The sequence below is a fragment of the Pipistrellus kuhlii genome, unplaced genomic scaffold (assembly GCF_014108245.1).
Source record: "Pipistrellus kuhlii isolate mPipKuh1 unplaced genomic scaffold, mPipKuh1.p scaffold_m20_p_7, whole genome shotgun sequence".
NCBI lineage: Eukaryota > Metazoa > Chordata > Mammalia > Chiroptera > Vespertilionidae > Pipistrellus > Pipistrellus kuhlii.
In genome coordinates this window covers 26269201-26292077 of record NW_023425573.1, presented here as the reverse complement: position 1 = coordinate 26292077, position 22877 = coordinate 26269201, and the positions used below count along the sequence as shown (strand labels likewise).

The 22877-nt window shown below is 40.6% G+C and overlaps 1 protein-coding gene across 8 annotated transcripts in view; it reads right to left on the bottom strand.

The window, feature by feature from the left end:
• Positions 1–699: 699 nt before the first annotated feature.
• Positions 700–22877, bottom strand: part of GIGYF2 (GRB10 interacting GYF protein 2) — a 128817-nt gene continuing 106639 nt past the window's right edge. For all 8 annotated transcript variants that reach the window (XM_036420581.2, XM_045575550.1, XM_036420584.2 and 5 more), the window contains 8 exons: positions 22588–22824; positions 17844–17966; positions 14939–15160; positions 14607–14809; positions 13380–13534; positions 11738–11943; positions 7129–7276; positions 700–1817 (listed from right to left, as the gene is read on the bottom strand). In XM_036420581.2, coding sequence (XP_036276474.1) covers positions 1750–1817; positions 7129–7276; positions 11738–11943; positions 13380–13534; positions 14607–14809; positions 14939–15160; positions 17844–17966; positions 22588–22824 — 1362 coding nt within the window. In that variant the 3' untranslated portion in view covers positions 700–1749. The remainder of the gene's footprint in view (positions 1818–7128; positions 7277–11737; positions 11944–13379; positions 13535–14606; positions 14810–14938; positions 15161–17843; positions 17967–22587; positions 22825–22877) is intronic.

Here is a 22877-nt window from a genome sequence, read left to right as displayed (position 1 = left end):
GAGCTTAAAGTTTTGTAAACATTTTAACTATTCTTCTTCCCCACCCCATTCCCCCCGCCCCACTTTTGAATTTACAAAGCAAAGGAGAGCAGGAGTCTCAATTTTAAATGGTTCCCCATCTCCTCATGCTATTTGATCCAAAAACTATATACAAGTTTATACCAGTCTCTGTATAGTTATTGTACATATTTAGGAGGGAGGGAGGCAAGAAGGGATAGGGAGAATGGTGATCCAAAATAATAAAAATAATAAAAATAGAAACCAAATATAATCATTCAAAACCAAACTGCTCTCAGAGCAACTCCAGCCTCTTCAGGCAATGACAGGAAGAAAGGGTGCTCTACCAGGAGCCACCAAACAGCACTTCTTGCATAGGGATGGATGGTCCAATGGTTCCTGACCAAAGTGTGACTGGCAATTCCAGATGGTGTCGTGGGGTGGGGTGGGACGTGGGAGGGTGGGGGAGGAGGGGCTGGTGGAGGCAGGAAGAGTACTTGTTTATAAATAGGGCTTGAATACATTTATATCTGAAGGGAAGGGTATGTGGAGACCATGACCAGAAGCCAGCACCAGGCTTCTCTTCATCCTATCCCATCCCTCTGTCCCACTGCATTCTCTTGTATAGTGGTTTCCATGGATGAAGGTCTTACAGATGGTCAGGTTTTATATGTTTCTTCTCCCCCCCCCCCATCATCCCCCCCAGAAAAGGCAACCAACTTGCCATTCCAGAATCTTTAAACAAAACCTTTTCAGGGCCACAGCAAGACAAACACGCAATGTCTGAGGAACCAGATGAATTTCCGAGCTTTTATCTGATGCAAAAGTTTATCCCTATTCAAAATGAAATTATACAAATTCATACATATGGTAAAGATCCTAGCTGCCTCTTAAACGAGACAATTTTCAGCAGAAAGGCCCAAAAACAAACTGGTCCTAGTCCTCTGAAGTAAAAATATTTATGGAAAAAATCAGTTTTGTAAGAAAGAAAAATTAAGAGTAAGTCCCTCTCCCAGGCCACAGGGTCTCCTTTGTCCAATCAGGTTGGAGTATGCCAGGGGAGAAGTCAGCTTGCGTGGAAGTCACTATCTAATGAAGAAAACATGAATCCTTCCTCCGAAAGGATGCTCAGAAAGAACAGGCGAGGGGTGTGTAACATCAAACTAATCCAATCTAAACTCCACCCGACTCAGGGCCTCTTTGATGCAATCCCAAAGTTAGCAATGCGGCCTTCAGACTGCAGAGCGCTGACGGTCTCTGTCGGACACTCAGTCACAGTCCATGGGCACTTTGTAGCTGGCCAATGTCTGTTACCATTAACTCTCTTCATGATTGCACCAGCTAGACCCCTTGCACTTATTGGGGGAATAAAATGAAGAAGGAAAACAAAAGGAAAAAAATGACAAGAGAAAGTAAATTGCTATTGGCAGATCCCAACACACTTTCTGGGAGACAGTAGATGAAATCACGGCACAGTAAACACGTGCTGCCCAAAATCAGCCTTGTTGGAGAGTAATCCCAACTGCCACCCCCAAGACACAGGGTCTGGTCCACTTATCTACAGTCTGAGATGCTCACCAACAGAAATGGTTTAAAGGATTTTGGACACAAAAGGCTAGAAGAGAAAGCCTGAGATGATGGATTCTGTGATTTGTTGCAGAGTGATAAGAGTAAATGGTAAGTGTTGTGTCCAGAGGTGAAGAATCCATGGTCAGCAGAGAGGAGAGGGAAGGCCAGTCCACTGGCAGGTGCTCAGTAGTCATCCAAAGTTTCAATTTCACCCATATTGAGTCGCTCCGACGAAGCATTGACTGAAAACCCTGCAGGAAAAATTGACAATGAGTGACCAACACCCAGACAACTATGTGTCTCAAAGGCAATGGGCTACAATTCTGGGCAGTAGGCTGGAATATGAGTCTTTTATTTTTGAGCACACCATAAGGGTGGAATAATCAGGGGAAGAAGAAAGAAGGATAAAGGTTAGAGCAGTGGTTTTGTTTTCTGCCCTTCAAATAAGAGATTTTTGTTTTTGTCTTATTTCTTAAGGTTCTAATATAATTTAATTAGGGGGGAAAAAACAAAAAACAAAAAAATACCAGCATTACTGCTTAAACAGAATTACAAACCACTGCCTTAGAGAGTCCAGAAAGGAACCTGGGGTATAAGTGTGTGTTCAGGCTAGGCCAGGCCAGGCTGGTCCCTGAGGGAGAGGGGAAATTCATTCAGGTTATATACCTTAAAAGAAATGGGGCCTTAGCTGCATGTGGGGCCCTAGCCTGTTTGGCTCAGGGGACATAGTGTTGACATGTGGACTGAAGGGTCCCAGGTTCGGTTCTGGTTAAGGGCACGTACCTTGGTTGCAGGCTCAATCCTTGGCCTCAGTTTGGCGCATGCAGGAAGCAACCAATCAATGTGTCTCATATCAATGTTTCTCTCTCTCATCCTCCCTTCCACTCTCTCTAAAAATCAATGGGGGGGGGGGGAATCCTTGGGTAAGGATTAACAAAAAATAAGAAATGGGGGCAGGAAAGCAGAGGTAACACATTCTGAGTGAGAGCAATACTACTTCAGCCCCACTCACTACTGGGACCACCACCACCCTTAATTCAAAATCTCTTATCAAATTCTGGCCAAGAGCTTTTGCAATTCAGAGGTAGGTGGCTTCAGGATAGATCCACTACAAAATCCCTAGGGCCCTCAGAAATTATTTCTATCACATAGAATAGATCACAAAAATATTCAAGTATTTTATTCAACTCAATCTATTTTAAGTAGACCTGCAAAGGAAAGAATTTCAGTTAGCAATACTGAGTAAGTAAAATGGAATTTGTTTTAGAATAGCAGAACTGCCCTGGACAGTGTTTTTCAGCGCATCAGCTCATTCACTAACGGGTCTCAAATTAGGTTCCTGATTAAAGGCATATACCTAGTTTGGTCATGGTGTGGGAGGCAACCAATTGATGTTTTTCTCCCTCCTTCCCTTCCACTCTCTCTAAAAAATGGAAAAAATATACTTGGGTGAGGATTACCAACAACAATAACAACAAAAATAGAATGAGTACTAGCACTGAAGGCAGCAAGCAGTACTCACAAATATTACTAACATTTGAATCCTAATGCCACCAGCCACATGTATGTAATTTTCCCATAAACTCCATAATCAGAGATTGATAAATAGAGTTATTTACAGGGCCTCTTTGGAAGGAGTGACTCCCAAAAGGCTTTCAGTTCATCCACCCTAAATGAAATCCCAAACTGTTTAACTGCTATTTGAGTATCAAAAAGTAAACAAGCCATGTTCTCCAGTCTAAAAGCAGTTCTGTTAATATTATTTGAGTTTTTAGCCTCCTCTTTATTCCTAATGTTCAAGTTTTCAAACAAATACACTTTTTAAAGGTACCAATAATAAACCAAAAATGCTCTACATAATAAAAACAGCTTAATTATATTATATTCTTGACTCAAAAATATCATGAACTGAAAACATAAGCACGTCTGTTTATTAACCAGGGAAGCTGTGGTACAAGCTGCTTATAGGCCTGAGTCTGGAAGAATCAAGGACTCCAAACCCCAACCTGAGCTCTACCCATCAACTGTGTTCCCACAGCCCACAAGACTTTCTCCCTTAAAAATAATGAAAGGCTTAGTGTTTGTATTTTTAAATAACAGTTTAATTAGGTAAGTATAAACACCTAAACACCAAACAAGTCTATGAAATGAGCTATTAATCTACTCTGAAGCAGGTTTTTCTTTGATGTCACATATATCTCGAGAATAGATGAAATGTGATTAAAAAAAAAACAATAATGAACTACAGGCAATAAAAGTGAAAATGTAATAACACAAACTAAATTATTTCTTAACCATAAAAAAGACAGGAAGGAGAAGAAGCCTGAGACCAAAAAAAAAGGTATTTATCTATTACCCGATAGCCAGGCTTTTTGCAGACATGGTCTTATTTACTTGCCATAGAAAACTAGTAATGTGGACACTTTCCCCATTTGATAAAAAGGAAAGCTTTGGAATACCAGGACGTCCAAGGAAATGCAAACGAGGATTTAAGCCCAAGAAGTCCAGCTCTAAAGACACATTCTCTTAGGTTCAGAAAAACAGGCTGCCTCTCACTCACACAATTTCTTTAAGGTTCAAGAGCCTGTTTTTATTTTATTTTTAAAACATACTTTTACTGATTTCAGAGAGGAAGGGAGAGGGAGAGAGAGAGAAACATCAATGATGAGAGAGAATCACTAACTGGCTGCCTCCTGCACACCCCCACACAGGGGATCGCACTCGCAACCCAGGCATATGCCCTGACCACAAATCGAACCATGACCTCCTGGTTCATAAGTTGAACATTCAACCACTGAGCCACACTGGCTGAGTTGAGAGCCTGTTTTTATAAGGAAAGTATAACTGTGTGTGTTTAAATTGCACGGGTTCACTTATTTATAGGTGGATTTTTTTTCAATAAGTATGCAGTTGGCTCTTTGTATCTCAGGATTTCACATCTATAAATTCAGCCAACCTTGATGGAAAACAGTATTTTTAACTGGAAACTGGGAATCAGTGGATGCAGAAGGCAGACTATATACATTGTTGTATGGCAATTTATATAAGGAACTTGAGAATCCTCAGATTTTGGTATCCGTACCAGTCCTGGAACCAATCCCCCACAGATGCAAGGGATGAGTGAAGTTAAGTTTTGGGGAAGTAAAAATTATACTCAGACTTGTGATTGTGCAGGAGGTCTACGACCCTAACCCATGTTATTCAAGGGTCAACTGTATTTGACTTATTTAAGTACAGGATTATGGTTCACAATGGCAGCTGTTAGACAATGGAAGACTGGGCCGAAGCCAGTTTGGCTCAGTGGTAGAGCGTCGGTCTGCGAACTGAAAGGTCCCAGGTTCGATTCCGGTCAAGGGCATGCTCATTGGTTGCGGGCACATCCTCGGTAGGGGGTGTGCAAGAGGCAGCTGGTCGATGTTTCTCTCTCATTGACGTTTCTAGCTCTCTATCTCTCCCCCTTCCTCTCTGTAAAAAAATCAATAAGATATATTTTTTAAAAATAAAATAAAATAAAAATAAAATAAAATGAGACTGGGCCCCCTTCTGATGGTTTGTTTTAGAAGCATGGCTCTCTTCTGATCTACTTTTTCAATGGATACTTTTGGATCAAATTAAATCCTGTTTCCTACTCTGTGATGGGAAACTTGTAACTGGCGGATATTAATTTTCTTAATATGTAAATTAATAAGGCATATATAAATTAAAACAATAATATGTGAAAGTGAGTAGGTAAAGGGCAGAAATTAGTAATTATCAAAGAATTTCCAGAATGAGGTTCAGTTGAACAGAAATTTTCATAAAATGACCTAAGAGACTACCCAAGTGAGTCTCCTTAATACTTTGTTGATTTTTTTCTTCCCCTTTAAGATATTCAGATTCCTTAAACTCTACTTCTAAATGACCTCTCATTCCCCTAAACGGAGATTTTAAGTCCTGTTTTTTTCTTACATCTGTAATAGGAGATGGGGTCAGATCAAACACTTAACGCAATACTTAAGCCTCATTTTCAAAAGAATCTTTTTCCTGACAGCCTAGCCTTTAAATGCTACAGCTAAGTAGCATGGGATTCTGAGCTAGAACTCACAATCAGACTTTTAGAAACACTTTTAAATTTATATTCATCTCTGCCAAAACTAAATAAAATTTTGGACTATTCTATCCATCCTTAACATAAATTTTCAAGACAGGCAGAAAGAACAGAATTTCACCAGATCTCCATGCTCCCAAAGCCAGCGTTCAGGAATTAGCTCCAATGGCAATGCTCAAAGTTTAGTTTTTGTTACTAACATTTGCTTTCCCAAGGGCAGGAAACCTCTGGAGGAAAGTGGATTCTGTTCAAGGCAGAGTGGGGTTGAAACTTCCCTCTTGCTGTGCTATTCGCTCATGAAGGTCTCTCCATTGGAGTCTCATAGCCATTTCCTACTCAACTCATCCAACACTTAAATGCCCTCTCATTTCCCCTAAAGCTTTCTCCACTTCACAGTGCTTGCTTATCATTTTAGCAAAAGCCAACACTATCCTTCCTGCTATCAAACCTTTCCAGTCTTTTTATCCAGCCAATTCTATCCCCTAGGATTCCTAGCTCTAAAGCCCACATTCTCTTAGGTTCAAAACAGCAGGCTGCCTCTCATACAATTTCTTTAAAGTTTGAGATCCTTAAAATTCCTCAAATCTTTCTCCCATTCCAAAACCCTACTCACCTGGTCTATATTACAGCCTCCTAACCAAGCCAACATCCCATACCATTCTATTCCAGACAGCATGATTTATAATAGTCTATTTTACATTCATAAATGAATTAATAATTTTATCCTTGTATGTAGGTTGTTAGGCCAATTTAAGGAACACCAGCAGCGCATCAGCTTTGCCTATGCTGTTTATTACCCCAGAAACACCAGTCCCCATCCTTCCTGCTAGTCTTTCAAAGCCCCAATTCAGGTGTGTCACCTTTTCCAGGAAGTTGCCTTGTGCGAAGACACTGATCCTCATTACAGGACAAGACCAGCTATTGGTAACACAGAAGAGTAGAAAGAAAACAGGTCTGCTCTGCAATCCCAGGCCATGCTGACAGCTGGGTGACTGGGAAATGTTCTGAATCCTCTAGGCTGGGGTTTTCTCATTGGGAAAAGGAACATCACCTCATAAAGCAATCATTCTGAGAATCACATGATACACATGATCAACAAACACTGGCTCTTTTCTCTGAAACCTGATTGGATTTATAGTCAGTTTCCACACACATTAGCGTTAAAGTTTATAAATAACTTTTACCATTCTCCATTATCATTATTTCCAAATAAAGGAAAAGGCTTTCTAGGGAAATTAATATTAAATATAAAACAGGCTTTAAAGTATAAAGCACCATACAATCTAGACCCTAGAGCACATGAAGCACAGCTCTTGCGTTGAGACACCCAGTAAATACTTACTACTTATTTTGAATGGTTAAAAGAATCAATTTGGTAGAAGAATTATTTCTCTTCCTGAAAAAAATCCTACCATGGGACTGCTATAACATGCTATTCCCTCAATGCCCAGCAGAGACGTAAGACCTGTGCTCACCTAATAAACTGGGATCTGCTCGAACCATCTTCTGTTTTTTCTTCTTCTTCCCACTCTGTACGGCCTCAAAATTGGATTGTTGGTTGTTGCTTTGATTGGTCTGAAATACTGAATGGAGTGCACTGTGGTTCATCCCCCACACGGAGTCCTGTGAAACAAGACGGTACAAGTGAAGTTACACAGTGCACGTAGGCTTGGCCCACCCTCAGAGAATGGTTGATTGCCCTCCCTCACCTTATCAACTATGAGTTTCAAAGAAAAAGCATACCACAGATTTTGGTAATTATGAATCCCACAGTAGTCCACTGAGCCACCCTTCTCCTTCATTTAGATTTGGACATCCTATTTAAGAGCTATGCCTCCACAAAGCCTATCCTGGTAACTCCAGGTGTCACCCTGCTATGACAGCACAGTGGTCAAAACCTCTCAGGTCTGCACTGAGTCTGTACAATCCACTAGGAAATTCAATATACAGCAGATAAAATCACCAGCAGGCGTATGAATTTGGCAATTTACTTGCCTCACATATCCAAAGTGGAAGGTTCCTTTATTCTCTGGGCCCCTAGACAGAGAGTCTAGGCTGCAAACGAACTGGTACCATCATATCAAATAAAGTAAATGCCCTGCACTTTATTTCTATTGACAATCTCAGGAGGGGTCTAGTCTTAAAACGTTTTCCATACTTCTACCAACTGGTTCAACTACAAAATGATCTACCAGATATTTCACACTTACTTGTTGCACTTATTAGAGCAATTTATTCAAAACTGGGACCAAGCCCTGGCTGATGTAGCTTGGTGCTTACAGCACTGGCCTGCACACCGAAGAGTCTCCCAGTTAAGGGCATACACCTGGATTGCAGGTTCAATCCAGGCTCCATCGGGGCGTGTGCAGGAGGCAGCCAATCGATGTGTGCATCAACCAATCTCTCTCTCTCCCTAAAACTCAATGGAAAAAAGTCCTCAGGTGAGAATTAACAAAACAAACAAACAAAAACACTGAGATAAAGATTTAGTGAGCTAGCTGAAGGCAGGGTGGGTGGAGAAAGCCCTGTGGAAGGATGAGCCTGGATGCATTTGCCCTGGACCTTTGTTTCCTACGTCAGCAAAGTCAGCCACTTCACAAATGCAAAGGGCCTTCTGCATTGCTACAGAATGTCTCCTCTCTTGTAATTCTCCAAAATATTTTTCCTAGTACTGTTCATATTTACATCTTTTCACTTTTCCTTCAGTTGATCCCTGTCAGTCCTCTACTCAAATGGATTTCAAATGCCCTACACTTCACTGTATATTGCATGTTCCCAGAAGTGACCTATAAAACAAACATTATCTCTAGTAAAATTATGTGATTAAAGAATATGAATATTCAAAGCCTCTCCCTTAATTATGCCAGTTATTCTTTCAAAAAACGTATACAACAAATCCTCATTATTCATGGATTCCACATTAATAAATTCACTACAATAGTCTGCCCTTATTGATGGTTTTGTCTTCCTTGGTTTCAGCAATCAATCAGAGTCCAAAAATATGAAATGGAAAATTCCAATAATAAACAATTCATGAGTTTTAAATTGTGCACTGCTCTGAGTAGCATGATGATATTTTGTACCACCCCACTCAGTGCCACCCTGGACATGAATCATCCCTTAGTCCAGCATCACCATGCTGTCTGTGTACTTGCTACCTGCCCATTAGACATTTAGTAGCTACCTTGGTATCGGGCCTGTTATCAGAGAGCTAAAGACACCACATTCACCTAACTTCTATTACAGTATATTGTTATAATTGTTTAGTGTTGTTAATCATTTATTGTGGCCAATTTATAAATTAAACTTCATATTAAGTATGTATGTACAGGAAAAAACATATAGGATTCAGTACTACCCACAATTTCAGGCATCCACTGAGGGTCTTACAACATGTCCGCTGTGGATAAGGTGGGACTACTGTACTCATTGTAATTTATTTGTAACCCTCAAATCAATATCAGAAGTGCTTTTGTGGTCATTTTGGACATGTATATGTCCAGAGCAGTGAAAAGTCTGAGTTGCTCGAGGTACACATTTACAGTTGAGGCAGATCAGAGCAATACTCTACCTACCTATCTCAGCTCTCATATTGTAAACAAGCATCTTTTTTAGCCTATTTAGTGTCATGTTTCCCACATTTTTGTCCTTGTTTGTTGATGATTTCATTGCTTAAAATAGCCCCCAAGTGTTAAGTGCTGTCTAGTGTTCCTAAGCACAAGGAGTCTGTGACGTGCCTTATAGAAAATATATGTGTTAGGTAAGCTTCATTCAGGCATAAGTTAAGAGTGTGCTGGCTGTGAGTTCAATATTAAGGAATCAACAATAAAGGGGGCCAAAACCAGTTTGGCTCAGTGGATAGAGCGTCAGCCTGCGGACTGAAAGGTCCCGGGTTCGATTCCAGTCAAGGGCAAGTACCTTGGTTCTGGGCACATCCCTAATAGGGGGTGTGCAAGAGGCAGCTGATCGATGATTCTCTCTCATTGATGTTTCTAACTCTCTATCCCTCTCTCTTCCTCTCTGTAAAAAATCAATAAAATATATATTTAAAAAAAAAAACAATAAAGGGGTAGGCAAAAGTTTTACAAATAACACAATAATTAATAAGAATATAATAACATTTCACAATCACAACTGTAAACCCACTTTTGCCCATCCCTTTATCCTACCTAATAAAAGAGAAACATGCAAATTGACCGTACCTTCGCTATGCCCATCAGCCAATCAGGGCAACTACGCAAATTAACCAAACCAAGATGGTGGTTAATTTGCATATCCAGGCCAGAGCGCCAAGCACCACAGAAGGGAGCGAGAAGCAAGCAAGTGGGGTGAGGGAGAAGGGAGGGAAGCAGGCAGGGCTGTAGAGAAGGGAGAGAAGCAGGCAGGGCAGTGACAGCAGCAGGAAGCCCTATTGCAGGAATCTTCCTGCAATGGGTCTAGTCCTACCTATAAAAGAGTAATATGCAAATTAACCATCTCTCTGCTCAAGCCACACCCACCAATCCATCAGAGCAAGTATGCAAATTAACCCCAACCAAGATGGCTGCAGCCACAGAGAGCAGTTGAGAGGCTTGGGTTTCAATAGAGGAAGCCCAGGTTTCCACATGCCCTGGAGGGACTAGGCCTCCACTCAAGGTTACAAAGTTTCAATTATAAGAGGTAAATAAATCCCAACAGAAATGGCGGAAGCTACAGAGTGAGCAGGGGCTTGGCTTCACTCCAAGCTACAAAGTTTCAACTGTAGAAGATAAATTCCAGATACCAGGGCCTCCACTTGGGTCACTGGGGGGTATGGCTGGCCTGTAGATCACCACAGGTCCCTCGCCCAGGCAGCCCCACACCCCAAAGGAACCCCCACCCTGATCCAGGACACCATTCAGGACAAACCAGCTGGCTCCTACCCGTGCACCAGGCCTCTATCCTATCTAATAAAAGAGTAATATGCAGACTGACCATCATTCCAACACACAAGATGGCTGCCCCCATGTGGTCAAAGATCCTGCCCCCATGTGGACACAAGATGGCCACAAGATGGCCAGCAGAGGAGGGCACTTGGGAGAGACCAGGCCTGCAAGGGAGGGCAGTTGAGAGGGAACAGGACTGCAAAGGAGGGCTGTTGGAGACAATCAATACTAAAGGGGAGGGCAGTTACAGGTGACCAAGCTGGTAGAGGAAGGAAGTTGGGGGCAAACAGGCTGGCAGGGGAGCAGTTAAGACATCAATCACGTTGGCATGGGATTGGTTAGGGGGTGATCAGGCTGGCAGGCAGAAGCGGTTAGGGGCAATCAGGAAGGCAGGCAGGTGAGCAGTTGGGAGCCAGCAGTCCTGGATTGTGCGAGGGATATCCGACTGCCCATTTAGACCTATTTAGATTGGGTTTAAACGGGCAGTTTAACATTCCTTGAGGAGTCCCAGATTGGAGAGGGTGCAGGCTGGGCTGAGGGACACCCCCTCCACCCTGTGTGCAAATTTTGTGCACTGGGCCTCTAGTATTAAATAAAGCATCTTGAAACAGAAACTCACATAAAATAAGGTTACATACTGATCAGCTGACAAAAAAGTTGTAACCAAAGGTTTGCAAAAAGTTAACCCTTTATTTCCCCTAGGAACAATGATGCAGTATTCACTAATTCAGTCTTGGCAGCAACTTCACAGAACACACTACTATGAATAGCAAGATCTAATTATACCTTTAATATCCCCACCAAAGACATAGGAAATTGTCAATACTGGGTTAATGGTTTCTGAGCACTGGAGATTTAACATTTGTAGGTTTTAACTGTTCTAAACCAAATGTATGGGTCTATGACAAGTTAAAATTTGCAATTTGACTGAGGTACGTATATTAACTAATAATGGGGCTGGTAGTGTGCCTAAGAGTGAATGAATAGTTATATTTGCTATTTGAGAAATTCATCAAGATCTCTGGATATATAATTTAAAAATATCACATCTACTACAGCTTTGATCATTTAACATACAAAAATTGTATCCTTGTTTTACTTTTCATCTTTCTGGCTGCTCAGAATTTTAAGGTATGAATAAATGCTCAGGCTCAGGGCTGCAATCCCTACTGCCTCCTACCTGCTGCGGCTGCTGTGGCTGTGACTGCGGCTGCGGCTGCGGCTGTTGCTGCTGCTGCCGCTGGCTGGCTTTCTGTTTGGCACGACGCTCGAGGAACTGCTTGGCAAATTCCTTGGCCTCAGATGTGTCTCCAAAATAGCTCTTAATATAATCATGGACGTCATAAGGAGATTCTACTTCTTTCAGGAAAGAAACAAATGTGGGGACTGCAACATGAAAGGGGGAAAGAGATAAAGAGTAATAATGAAACACCACATAACAAAAAATTAGCTTCAGTTTTTAATATATTGTCAATTCTACACAGACATTGATGATGGAAACTTAAAAGGTACATAGCTATTGTATTAAAGTCCTTAATCCACCTTAGAAATTAAAAACAAAACAAAACACTATCATTGCATTATCTCAAATTATCTGAAATGGACTATAGTCAAATAAAGACATATCACATGCTTAGTTTTACCGAACATTATTTCAATTGAAACAACTGCTTGCCTAAGTCTGAAGTTATCTGGGTATTCATTTTTTTTAAAAATCAAATAATACTTATAAGTGCCATGATGTGTACCAGACACTTCAATAGATACTAAAGATATAGCCATCTCCTCCTTTCACATCACTGAGATGTCATATGTTTAGAGAGAAATCAAGCAGTGTAGTTAAAAAAGCACAAGTGTCAGAGTTACACAGACATGGGTTTAAAACTGACTAGGGAACTTGCTGGCTGTGTGACCTTGATGAGTGCCGTAGCCATTCTGAGCCTCCGTTTCCTAATTTATAAAATGTAGGTAACATCATTTACATTGTAAAGGTAGCTTATAAAATTGCTGCAAAAATTAAATAATTGGGATAATATGTATTAACCCTGAGAGAGTGCCTAGCATATCATAGGTGCTTAATGAATGGTAGCCGTTACTGTTATTTACTATTATTTTTTCTGGCTCTATTTAGAACATTAGGTATTATTACAATGTGGCAAAGACCTATTCAATCCTTTAATGCTATGTTTTAGATAAAACACATTAGAGGTGGACTGGTTCAACATGGTCTATTAGCTATGGGAATTCCCAACACCTAATGACCAGTCTCCGTTTAACACTTGTGGGTGAGGGAGCGACTCACTTCTACCTAAGGCAGAAAGTTCTCTTTGTGTCAGCTAACAAGTAGCAAGTTTTTCTTCAAATTGTCCTGAAACCTTTTCACATCCACATACTGGTCCTAGTTTTATGCTATATAAAATTAAGTCTACTTACTCTGTCACACAATTCCCATCCCACCCCCAAAGCAGGAAGAGAAGAGCTCATACAATTACCTCAACCTCCTCTTGCCCAGGTTGACCTTTGTCCCCACCACGGCAGTTCCTTCCTTCATGCTTGGCACTGTCCTTCATAACAGGATCAGTAAGGAACTATGACCACCTCTGTCTTATACATCGTATGACAGCCAGAGATAGCATTTACTTTTTGGCAGCCTCTGATAATTTGAGCACAGTATTACGGGCTTCTATCACAAGTTGTATATGATTAAAGAGCCAAGTTTTTATGGCAGGTGCAGGACCTCTATTAGATCATTCCAGTTTGCCAATCTCTTTGTGGGCCCTGCTCTGCAATCCACATGCCATGTTTCCCTCCCCAATTCTTACCATCCAAGTTATTTGCCGTATTAAGGGCATGAAGCATCTGTTCACACCATTGTGTAAATCCATCTTGGGCTTTATTTACTCCCTGAAAGAGCTTCAGCAACTTTTCTTCTTCTTCTACTTTCTTATTCTGCCGGTTAGACACACCTACAGATTTACTAAAGCAAAACAATAGGGCAATATTATATTCCCAGAAACTGTTACTATATGATTATACTACAACACCATAAATAATGTTTTGGCAACACTGGATGGCTATCCAATAATTCAATGCTTGGCTCCAAACACTCAAATATTTGGATTTGGGGTTTACTCAATAGCCCTTTAATTTAGTCTCAGCAAATACATTCTAGTTTGTGAATACAGGGTTTCTTTTCAGAGAAATTATTCAATTCTTCCTGTGTGTACTTTGTTAATTTTTTAAGTTTTGCTAAGCCTCAGTTTTCTCATCTGCAAAATACTAATACCTCTTTGGTTATCAAAGGGAATAAAGATATTGCACACAAAGGCCTAAAAGCATAGTCCTCTATGAACTGGTAGATATTTAACATCCTATTCGTAATTTATTATGCCCTCAATTAATAATTGAGGTAACAATATGACATAAGAAACAATATGACAACACTACCATTTATTAAGTAACTGCTACGTGCCAGGCACCTTACTATTTTACGTGTATTTATTTAGTCTTTACAACTATATTCATGAAGTTATTCTTATCTTCATTTTACAGATGAGGGAACTGAGGTTCAAGGTCACACAGCTAATAAGTGATAGTGCTGGGATTTCAGTTCATGTTTCACTTAAAATCCATGCTCATAAAACTCTGTATATTGAGGAAAGATGAAGGTGAAAGGTAACTAACATCATAAAAATTAAACAGGTTTAAGGTCATTACAGAAGTGTTTATTATACTTAGTATAAGTAACTTAAGAATATATATTTAGAAAAAAATTTTAAGATCTAGAGAATATCTGGGGAAAATGTTCAATAACAAAAATATACTATACCTAATATTTATTAAGTGGTTACCAAGTGATAGGCAATGGACTAAGTGCCCAGTAGTAGGAGCCCCTAGGTAGCCAAACTATGACCTCATGTGCTTAGACACAGAAGAAAATAAGCAGAAACTAAATAACTACCTTTCTCTGCCCACCCAATATCCCAATTCCCAAGCGTCCCTTCCCCCAACCCATCAAGGAGCATAAGTTTGATCATTTTGGGCCCTACCTGAGACTGGCGTTGTTTTTGTTTTTATTTGAGTTCCTAGGTCCCACCTCTTTCACTGCATCGTCCCAGAATCCCATGTTGGAGTTTTTAGTGTCAGCATTACTCCAGATACTACTAACTAGGTCAGATGCCCACTGGTTGGGAGGACCAGTATTTATAGAGCCCCAAACAGAGTTCCCAATGCTGGTGTGCAGGTTGGAATGCTGTTTAAAAAAAAAAAAAAAAAGACACAAATGATTACAGTTAATATTAAAAAGATAAAAAAAAGTACAAAAAATGCCAGAAAAGAGAACAACCATCCTCAAAATGATTGCTCAGGAAAATGAACCCACCGTACTATTCCGGGCTCTGTTTGGTTGCTGGTGCTGCTGCTGCTGCTGTTGCTTCTGCATTTGCCTGGCTTCCTCCTGTTGTATCTCTAAGAGTGACTTAGCTGTGCCTGCGGGTTTGCTGACATTCCCCCAGCCTGAGAGTTTCTGTTGCTGCTGCTGTTGCTGCTGCTGTTGCTGTTGCTGCAGAGCCTTCATCAGCTCCCTCTGCTGGCGCCTCTGCTGCTGCACATAAATGGAAGCCAGCTCAAGATTCCAGTTTCAAAAATAATAGTTACATATGCCCAGTATACCAACTGGAGTGCAAATATATAGCAGCAATACCAAATTAAACACCTAACTGGGTTAACTCCTTTGCTGCAAATAAAGACATAGACTACTAAAGCTACTAAGAGGAAATAAGATAAAATGCAGAATTACTTCTTAAAAATTAAGTAGGGCTTCTGGTTAAACATAGAAATGAAATACATGCTACTTCCTAAGCCCTACCAAAATGACAGGAAAAAAAAATTTTTTTAAGTACAAATTATAAGGACAAAGAGAACAGAATCAATTAAAAAGCTGGAAAGCAGGTAAAAAATGACAGTCAATGTAAAAGACTCAAAAGACTGAAAAGTAAAGGAAGCTCAGAAATGAGTCAATTTGCCAAAACTGGTTTGGCTCAGTGGATAGAGCATCTGTCTGCAGACTGAAAGGTCCCAGGTTCGATTCCGGTCAAGGACATGTACCTTGGCTGTGGGCACATCCCCAGTAGGGGACATGCAAGAGGCAGCTGATCGGTGACTCTCTCTCATCGATGTTTCTAACTCTCTATCCCTCTCCCTTCCTCTCTGTAAAAAATCAATAAAATATATTTTTTTAAAAAGAAAAAAGAAAAGAAATGAGTCAATTCATGATAGCCAATGTAAAAGACCCAAAAAGTTAAAAATTAAGTAAAGGAAGCTCAGAAATGAGGCATGGATATCTCAAACAGAGGAAGATTGGCTGAAGATCTATAAAAAGCAGTAGTGAGGCTCCAGACTGCCTGCCCCACCCATTACAATTGGGCAGCTCTCTCTCCTTCTCCCTTCCACTCTAAAATCAATTTTAAAAAGTAAGAAAAGAAAAACAGAATTGCCGCACATTAAGCCGTGAGCATCCAGATCTGAATAGGTTGGGAGAGTCCTGAAAAGGCTACCTCCCAGGGGAGAGTACAATAAAACTATCTTAAGTCTCCTTACATGAGAAATATCTGTTGAGGAACATTTCCTATCTTTTAGAGTAAACAAAGATTTATGGTTCAAAAAATATATAAATGAGGCAATGCCTAAATTGTGACAAAAAGATGACCAAGACCTGTGATTCTCTATTATCTTTCATTCAGCAGAGACCAAAATTATGGAATGATTTCTAACCATGAAAGATGATATACGCTGCTATGTATCTGTTTGTTAGTAAGTTTTTTAAATTTTTATTTATTTTTTATTGATTTCAGAGAGGAAAGGAGAGGAAGAGATAGATACATTAATGATGAGGGAGAATCATTGGTTGGCTGCCTCCTGGCTCAGTGGGGATCGAGCCAGCAACCCAGGCATGTGTCCTTGGCCGGAATCAAACCTGGCATCCTTCAATCCACAGGCCAAGGCTCTATCCACTGAACCAAAACAGCTAGGGCTATTGATGAGCTTTTTAAAAAAGAAATGATTTCAGGGTAAATTCTGTCTTTCTCTATTTGAAGAGGGTGGGAAATAAGGTAATTTTAAAGATGAAACATTTTAACACATTTGATGAGGTCAAGCACACTACATGGTGAATATGTAGGCACATGTGTCAAACACAAGGCCCGCGGGCCAAATCCGTCCCGCCAGGCCTTGCAATGTGGCCCGCACCGCGCTGTCATCACTGCACTCTGCTGCGTTTCCATCACAATGACAGTTTATGACTGTTCAGTAAACCATTCGGCCCGCGATTTAGGCTGGATTTTAGATTTTGGCCCCTTCTCTGATTGAGTTCGACACCCCTAATGTAGGGACAACTCTCACTTTTCTTTGTGCACCCATGACCTTCAGTGAACGACATGACCCAGTTCTAAAATGACAGCTTACATTGTAACAAATTGACTACTTTGCCTCCAATCATATCCACATACACTCTTTAAGATTATGTACTTTATGCTACCTTTTCAGAGGCTTTCCCAGATTGCACTAGCTAAAATTAGACAACCAATCATGACCACTAATAACTTTTATTGTCATCTCCTCTCAATTAGAGGGTAAGCTTTATAAAAGCAGAGAATTTTGGCCCTACCCCATTTGGCTCAATGGATAGAGCATCAGCCTGCAGCCTGAAAGATCCCGGGTTCAATTCTGGTCAAGGGCACATACCTGGGTTGTGGCTCGACCCCCAGTACAGGGCAGGCAGCTGATCAATAATTCTCTCTCATCATTAATGTTTCTCTCCCTCTGAAATCAATAAAAATATATTAAAAATAAAATAAAAGCAGGTAATTTTGCCTGTTTCGGATTCAGCTATATTCCCAGACTGGGAGGGATGAATGAATATATGGCACACTGAACCATTTTACTTCATTTTCTCTTATATAAAGAACTGTATCCCTCCCACCTCCATTTCTTCTTTCATTCTTTTGTATCCTTACTATCCTAAAGATATCAATTTACAACTACTACGGGATACAGACTTAAGCAGAGACTTAATTTCTCATACTGGCATATTTTAGAGCAGTGGTTCTCAACCTTTCTAATGCCGTGACCCTTTAATACAGTTCCTCATGTTATGGTGATCCCCAACCATAAAATTATTTTCATTGCTACTTCCTAACTGTAAATTTGCTACTGTTAATGAATCGTAACGTGAATATCTGTGTTTTCCAATGGACTCAGGCTCTACAACATTTATTTTTTAAATTTACCTCTTCCCGAAGTTGCCGTTCTCGTTCCTCTTCCAGTTTTTGGATTTCAGCCAATGACAGTGTTGCCTGGGACTGACATGCTGTTGTATTAGACTGCTGGCCCCACGTTGAAGAAGAGGGAAGCTAACAGAAAAGGAAATCAGAATAGTGGATGAGGAAATGTGGACAGGAAATAGGCACTAATATATCATATACAAGCAGAACATTCAGACTCCCCATGCAATACTTTTACACACTATTCCCCAAGTTGGTTTCTTTCACTTAAATTTTCTGTCACTACTCCAAACCTAAGGTTATTTCAAAACAACTTAAAATATATGCAATACTTTTCTTTGCTCTATTTGGGGGATTGCCAATTTGTTATATCTAGCATTGACAAATACAGCAATATACAGACATAAAAGGAAACAAATAAACAAAGGTAACACTAAATTTTTAATCCAAGGAGGCAATTAGTTCACGATGTGAGACTTTCCAGTGAAAGGATTAAGGACAGATTTCTGCAGGAGGAGCTGAAGTGGACAGCTAATGGAAGACACCAGGCATAGTTTTCAGTCTTTAATGAAAGTAACCATTAACCAAACGGCAGCTCCTAGTCCTGAGCACTAAGCAGCTTTTAATCAGAAACTCTTATGTTCCTATCCCTTAAAATTGTGGAATAAAATAAGAGTGAAAATATCTAGGTTCTAAATACCTTAGCATTCTCAAAAGCCTGATTACTGCCCAGCCAGAGTGGTTCAATTGGCTGAGTGTCGTCCCATGCACCGAAAGGTTGCCAGTTTGATTCCTGTCAGGGCACATACCTGGATAGCAGGTTTGATCCCCACTCTGGGAGTGTACAGAAGGCAACTGATCAATGTTTCTCTATCACATTGATGTCTGTCTCTCTGTCTCTCCCTTCCTCTCTCTAAGCATGTCTTCAAGTGAAGATTAAAAAAGGAAAAAAGCCTGATTATTCTAAAAGAATCCCTTGGTCTCCTAGGCCAGTGTTTTTCAACCTTTTTTGGGCAAAGGCACACTTGTTTCATGAAAAAAATCACGAGGCACACCACCATTAGAAAATGTTAAAAAATTTAACTCTGTGCCTATATTGACTATATATAAAGTAATTCTCTTGAATAGGAATCAAATAAACACAAAGAAAGTATTTTATAATTACTTTATTATGAAATATTAAGTAAACAAAATAGTGAAAAATTATAAAATTCTTGTCTTGTCTGCACCTACGGCACACCAGGCAACATCTGTGCCACGGAACAGCGGTTGAAAAACGCTGTCCTAGGCAATAAAATTGTGAATTCAAATTGTGAGACATCTTATGGATCTTAAAAATAAAATACAAATCTAACCAGAGTTAAAACATTTAATAAAAATAATATGTGAACATGGATAAAAATGAACAAAATGCCCCAAAGTCCGCTCCCCCCCGCCCCCCCGCCCTCCGCCCCAATAATGGCTCCATAGCAGAAATCTCTAAAATCGGAGCTTATAGGATAAGGGTATAAACAGTTACAATTGTCATTGATATTGCCAAAGAACTCTCCAAATGCATAGCCTTAACACTACTGAACAACATGAGTCAATTCGTAACAATTTTTGACCAATGTTATAGGTAGTAGTGGCATTTCTCTAAAAAATGCACCAGTCCTGGGGTGTGGGAGAAGTGCAGAGGAAAACTGAGAGAGAAAGATGGTAGACTAGGTAAGCAAAGTTGAACACAAACAAATGCTTTTTTTCCACAGGAAATGACCCACTAAGACCAAATAAGGCATTAGATCTCAAAGCTGGTAGCATCACATGGGAGGCCTGTAAAAATGTAGATACCCTGGCCCCACACTTGATTAATCAGAAGGTCAGGCCAGAAAATTTGCATACTTTTGCAATTAGATAACAGCCAGTAACCACTAATGTCTAAATTCTACCCTGCAATGAAAGGCGACAGATTAGATTCCCAATCAGGGCATATGCCTGGGTTGTGGATTCAATACTGGGTTGGGGTGCATATGGGAGGCAACTGATTGATGTTTCTCTTTCTCTTACTCTCCCTTCCTCTCTTCCTAAAATCAGTAACAACATATTAAAAAATAAAATCCCAGTGGATGTGTCACTCCATAGTACCCTGGAACCAGCCCCACACCCCCTTCCCCTCCTCTTCCACAGAACCTAGGCCCACACCAGGAAGAGATGCACAACCTCCTGATATGGCCTATTTTCCTTTTAGACACCTCTGAGATCTTTTCCACTGCTGTGCCAAAATATACTTCAGTGTACTTTTTGCTCGTGATTCACAGGTCTGCTCTCTGGAGTAAAGCAGAACAAATCTAAAGTTTCACATGACAGACAAATGTCTGCAGATAACTATCATTTTCCTTAAATCTTATCTGTACATAGGAAATAATATCCCATAACTCCAGGACATTTTCCAGTTCAACCAACATCCTGTACAGTCCACTCAGAACTGCATTTTATCAATCATGCTTTTCAGAACAATTCTCTTCCAAATCATCAGCAAATAGTAAAGAATTGGGCACATTTTGTAACCCTTGAAAGCCTACTATCCTTTATCGATTTGTTTTATTTACTTTTTTCTGCCCTGACATTGCTATCTTATTTTCAACACTATTTTTTATTTTCAAAAAAAAAATTGTGTTCCACATCCAGTATGATAGCACAAGCAGCTGTGTATTCTTCAGCAAAAATGGTGGAAAGTATTTTTTCAAAATAACTTAAAGATTCTGGAAATGCTCCCAAGGGAATACAGCAAAGGAAACATTTCAAGAAAAGCTGCTAAAACCTGGTTAAGAACAGAGTCTGTGGTACTTATACCAATACCCTTCTCTCCCAACTCAGTCAGACAGAAACTCCACTCCAAATGAGTGGAGCCAGGGACACAGGCTTCCCTCTCCCCCTCAGCTGCCAGTCTGTTGGCTGGCTTCCTAAAAAGCACTTCAGCCCTTCTCATCCTAGCTCCAGCTACCTGATGCAAAGGCTATTATAGGGCAATACAGCTGAGAAGTGTGGGCTCCCTGTTCATGTTTATCCCTCTTCATAAAATGAAAACTACTGAGACTACTAGGGCTCTGACTGCCCCTGCCTTCACTGGAAAGGCCAACATGCCACCAGAAAAGGCAAGCTAAAAAGACCTGAGATTCAAGAGCTCAACTCCTAAATAGTGTCACTCGAGAAAAGCACAGCATTGTTCCCAGCCCAGAGCAGTGACTTAGAGATTTTGCTTGGGAATGAAGGTGTGAGGAATAGATTGAAATATGGAGAGCTCCAGGCCTCTTCCCAAAGGAACTGACTTCATTTGCAATAGCATGGAGAATGAGGAGTTTGGGCCAGGAACACTTTAAAAAAAAAAAAAAAAAAAGTGAAGGACAAGGAGAAAGGCAACTGGGAGGAAATGGGAAGATTTACTGGAGATATAGGCTGAACTGTCTGTCTATCACTACTTGGTCTCAGAGAACCAATGAAAGAGTTGAAGAAGTTATCCTGGGATCAGAACAAACTTCAAATATTGACCTCAGGAAGTAGCTCTTCAAAGAGGCAGAATTTGATTGTATCAGTTTGGACCAGCAAAAAGCAACTTGTGCCCCAGGACACTTTTGAGAACAATAGAGCAATCAAGCTGGCAACTAGTAGAGCTGAACAGCTGGATGTGGAAAAAAAAAAAAAGGCCTATTCAAATCAGTATTATCCCAGAGTGATTGTGCCCCAGAAGAAAGGCAGCAGAGGCTTCACACAGTTGGGGAGAATGGGACTTCACCAACTATTCTAGCCAGTCACAAAATAGTAATGCCTAAGGCCACTTGTCTCTCACCATCCGTATTCTAATTTCCTTGTGTATGTCTACCCTGAAAGCCCCTTGAAGACAGGGGACACTGAACCTTATTACTAACTACAGACCCCATGAGAAGTTGTGCAGACCCTGCCATAAATCTGCTTGTCTGCTCCCAATCACTCCAGCTTCATCAACAGTTCCACTGCTTTCCCAGTCACTTGAAGCTTACGAACTAGCAGCCACCCAGCTTTGACCCTCAGATCCAGACAGTCACTAAGTCTTGCTGATTGCTATTAATACAAGTCTGTTCTGCTGGCCCTTCCTATTCATTCTCACTCCCACCATCATATTGTCTTTACTGATCTCTCAGTCTTCTCTTTCTACAACTTCAAATAATGCTTTGAATAATACTCATAAAACAACATTTTGCATACATAACTTCAAGTCCGCTGCCTTTTAAGCCCAAATGATGGTTCCTATTTACACATCCAAATGTTTATATCTCCTGTTCACATAAGGCTGGGAGCTCAGTGAGCCAGGTACCTCCTCTTATTTACCTTTACCTCAGCAGTGCTTTACTACTACAGTAGATACTCCAATGCGCTGATTAAATTTATGAAACACATGCCCTGGCCAGGTGGCCCAGTTGATTAGAGCATCTCCTAGAGCACCAAAAGGTGGCCGGTTCAATTCCCTGTCTGGGCATGTATGGGAGGCAACTGATTAATGTCTCTCTCTCTCCCCTCTCTAAAATCGATTTTTAAAAATTAAAAAAAAATTTATGAACCAAATATTTAATTTTGCCTGTATCACTGCTAATGTCCTATCCTCTTTTATTTATTCCTCTCTTGTTTAAAGGCCTACACAAAGTACATGCATATTATGTTTTATTGATCAAAAAAATCATTGCAGTAAATTTAACATTAAAGAAAGCACTATTTTACTGCCAGCATCAGGCTTTACCTTCATCTGCGCCAGCTGCTGCTGTTGCTGCTGCTGCTGCAGCCTCCGCAGAGCCTCCTGCTGCTGCTGCCGCTGGCGCATCAACTCCTTGTGCCGCTGGAGCTCCAGCTCTTTCCTCTTCCGCTCTTCCTCCTCCTGCCGCAGCCTGGCTGCCTCCTCTTCCATTCGCAGCCGGTTCTCCTCTAATCGACGCTGGGCTTCTTCTTCTTCCCGGGCCCATTTTGCAGCCTCCTCTTCCTTCCAAGGAAAAACAAGAGAGAATAAATTTGTGTGGTGTGGTTTTTTAAAAT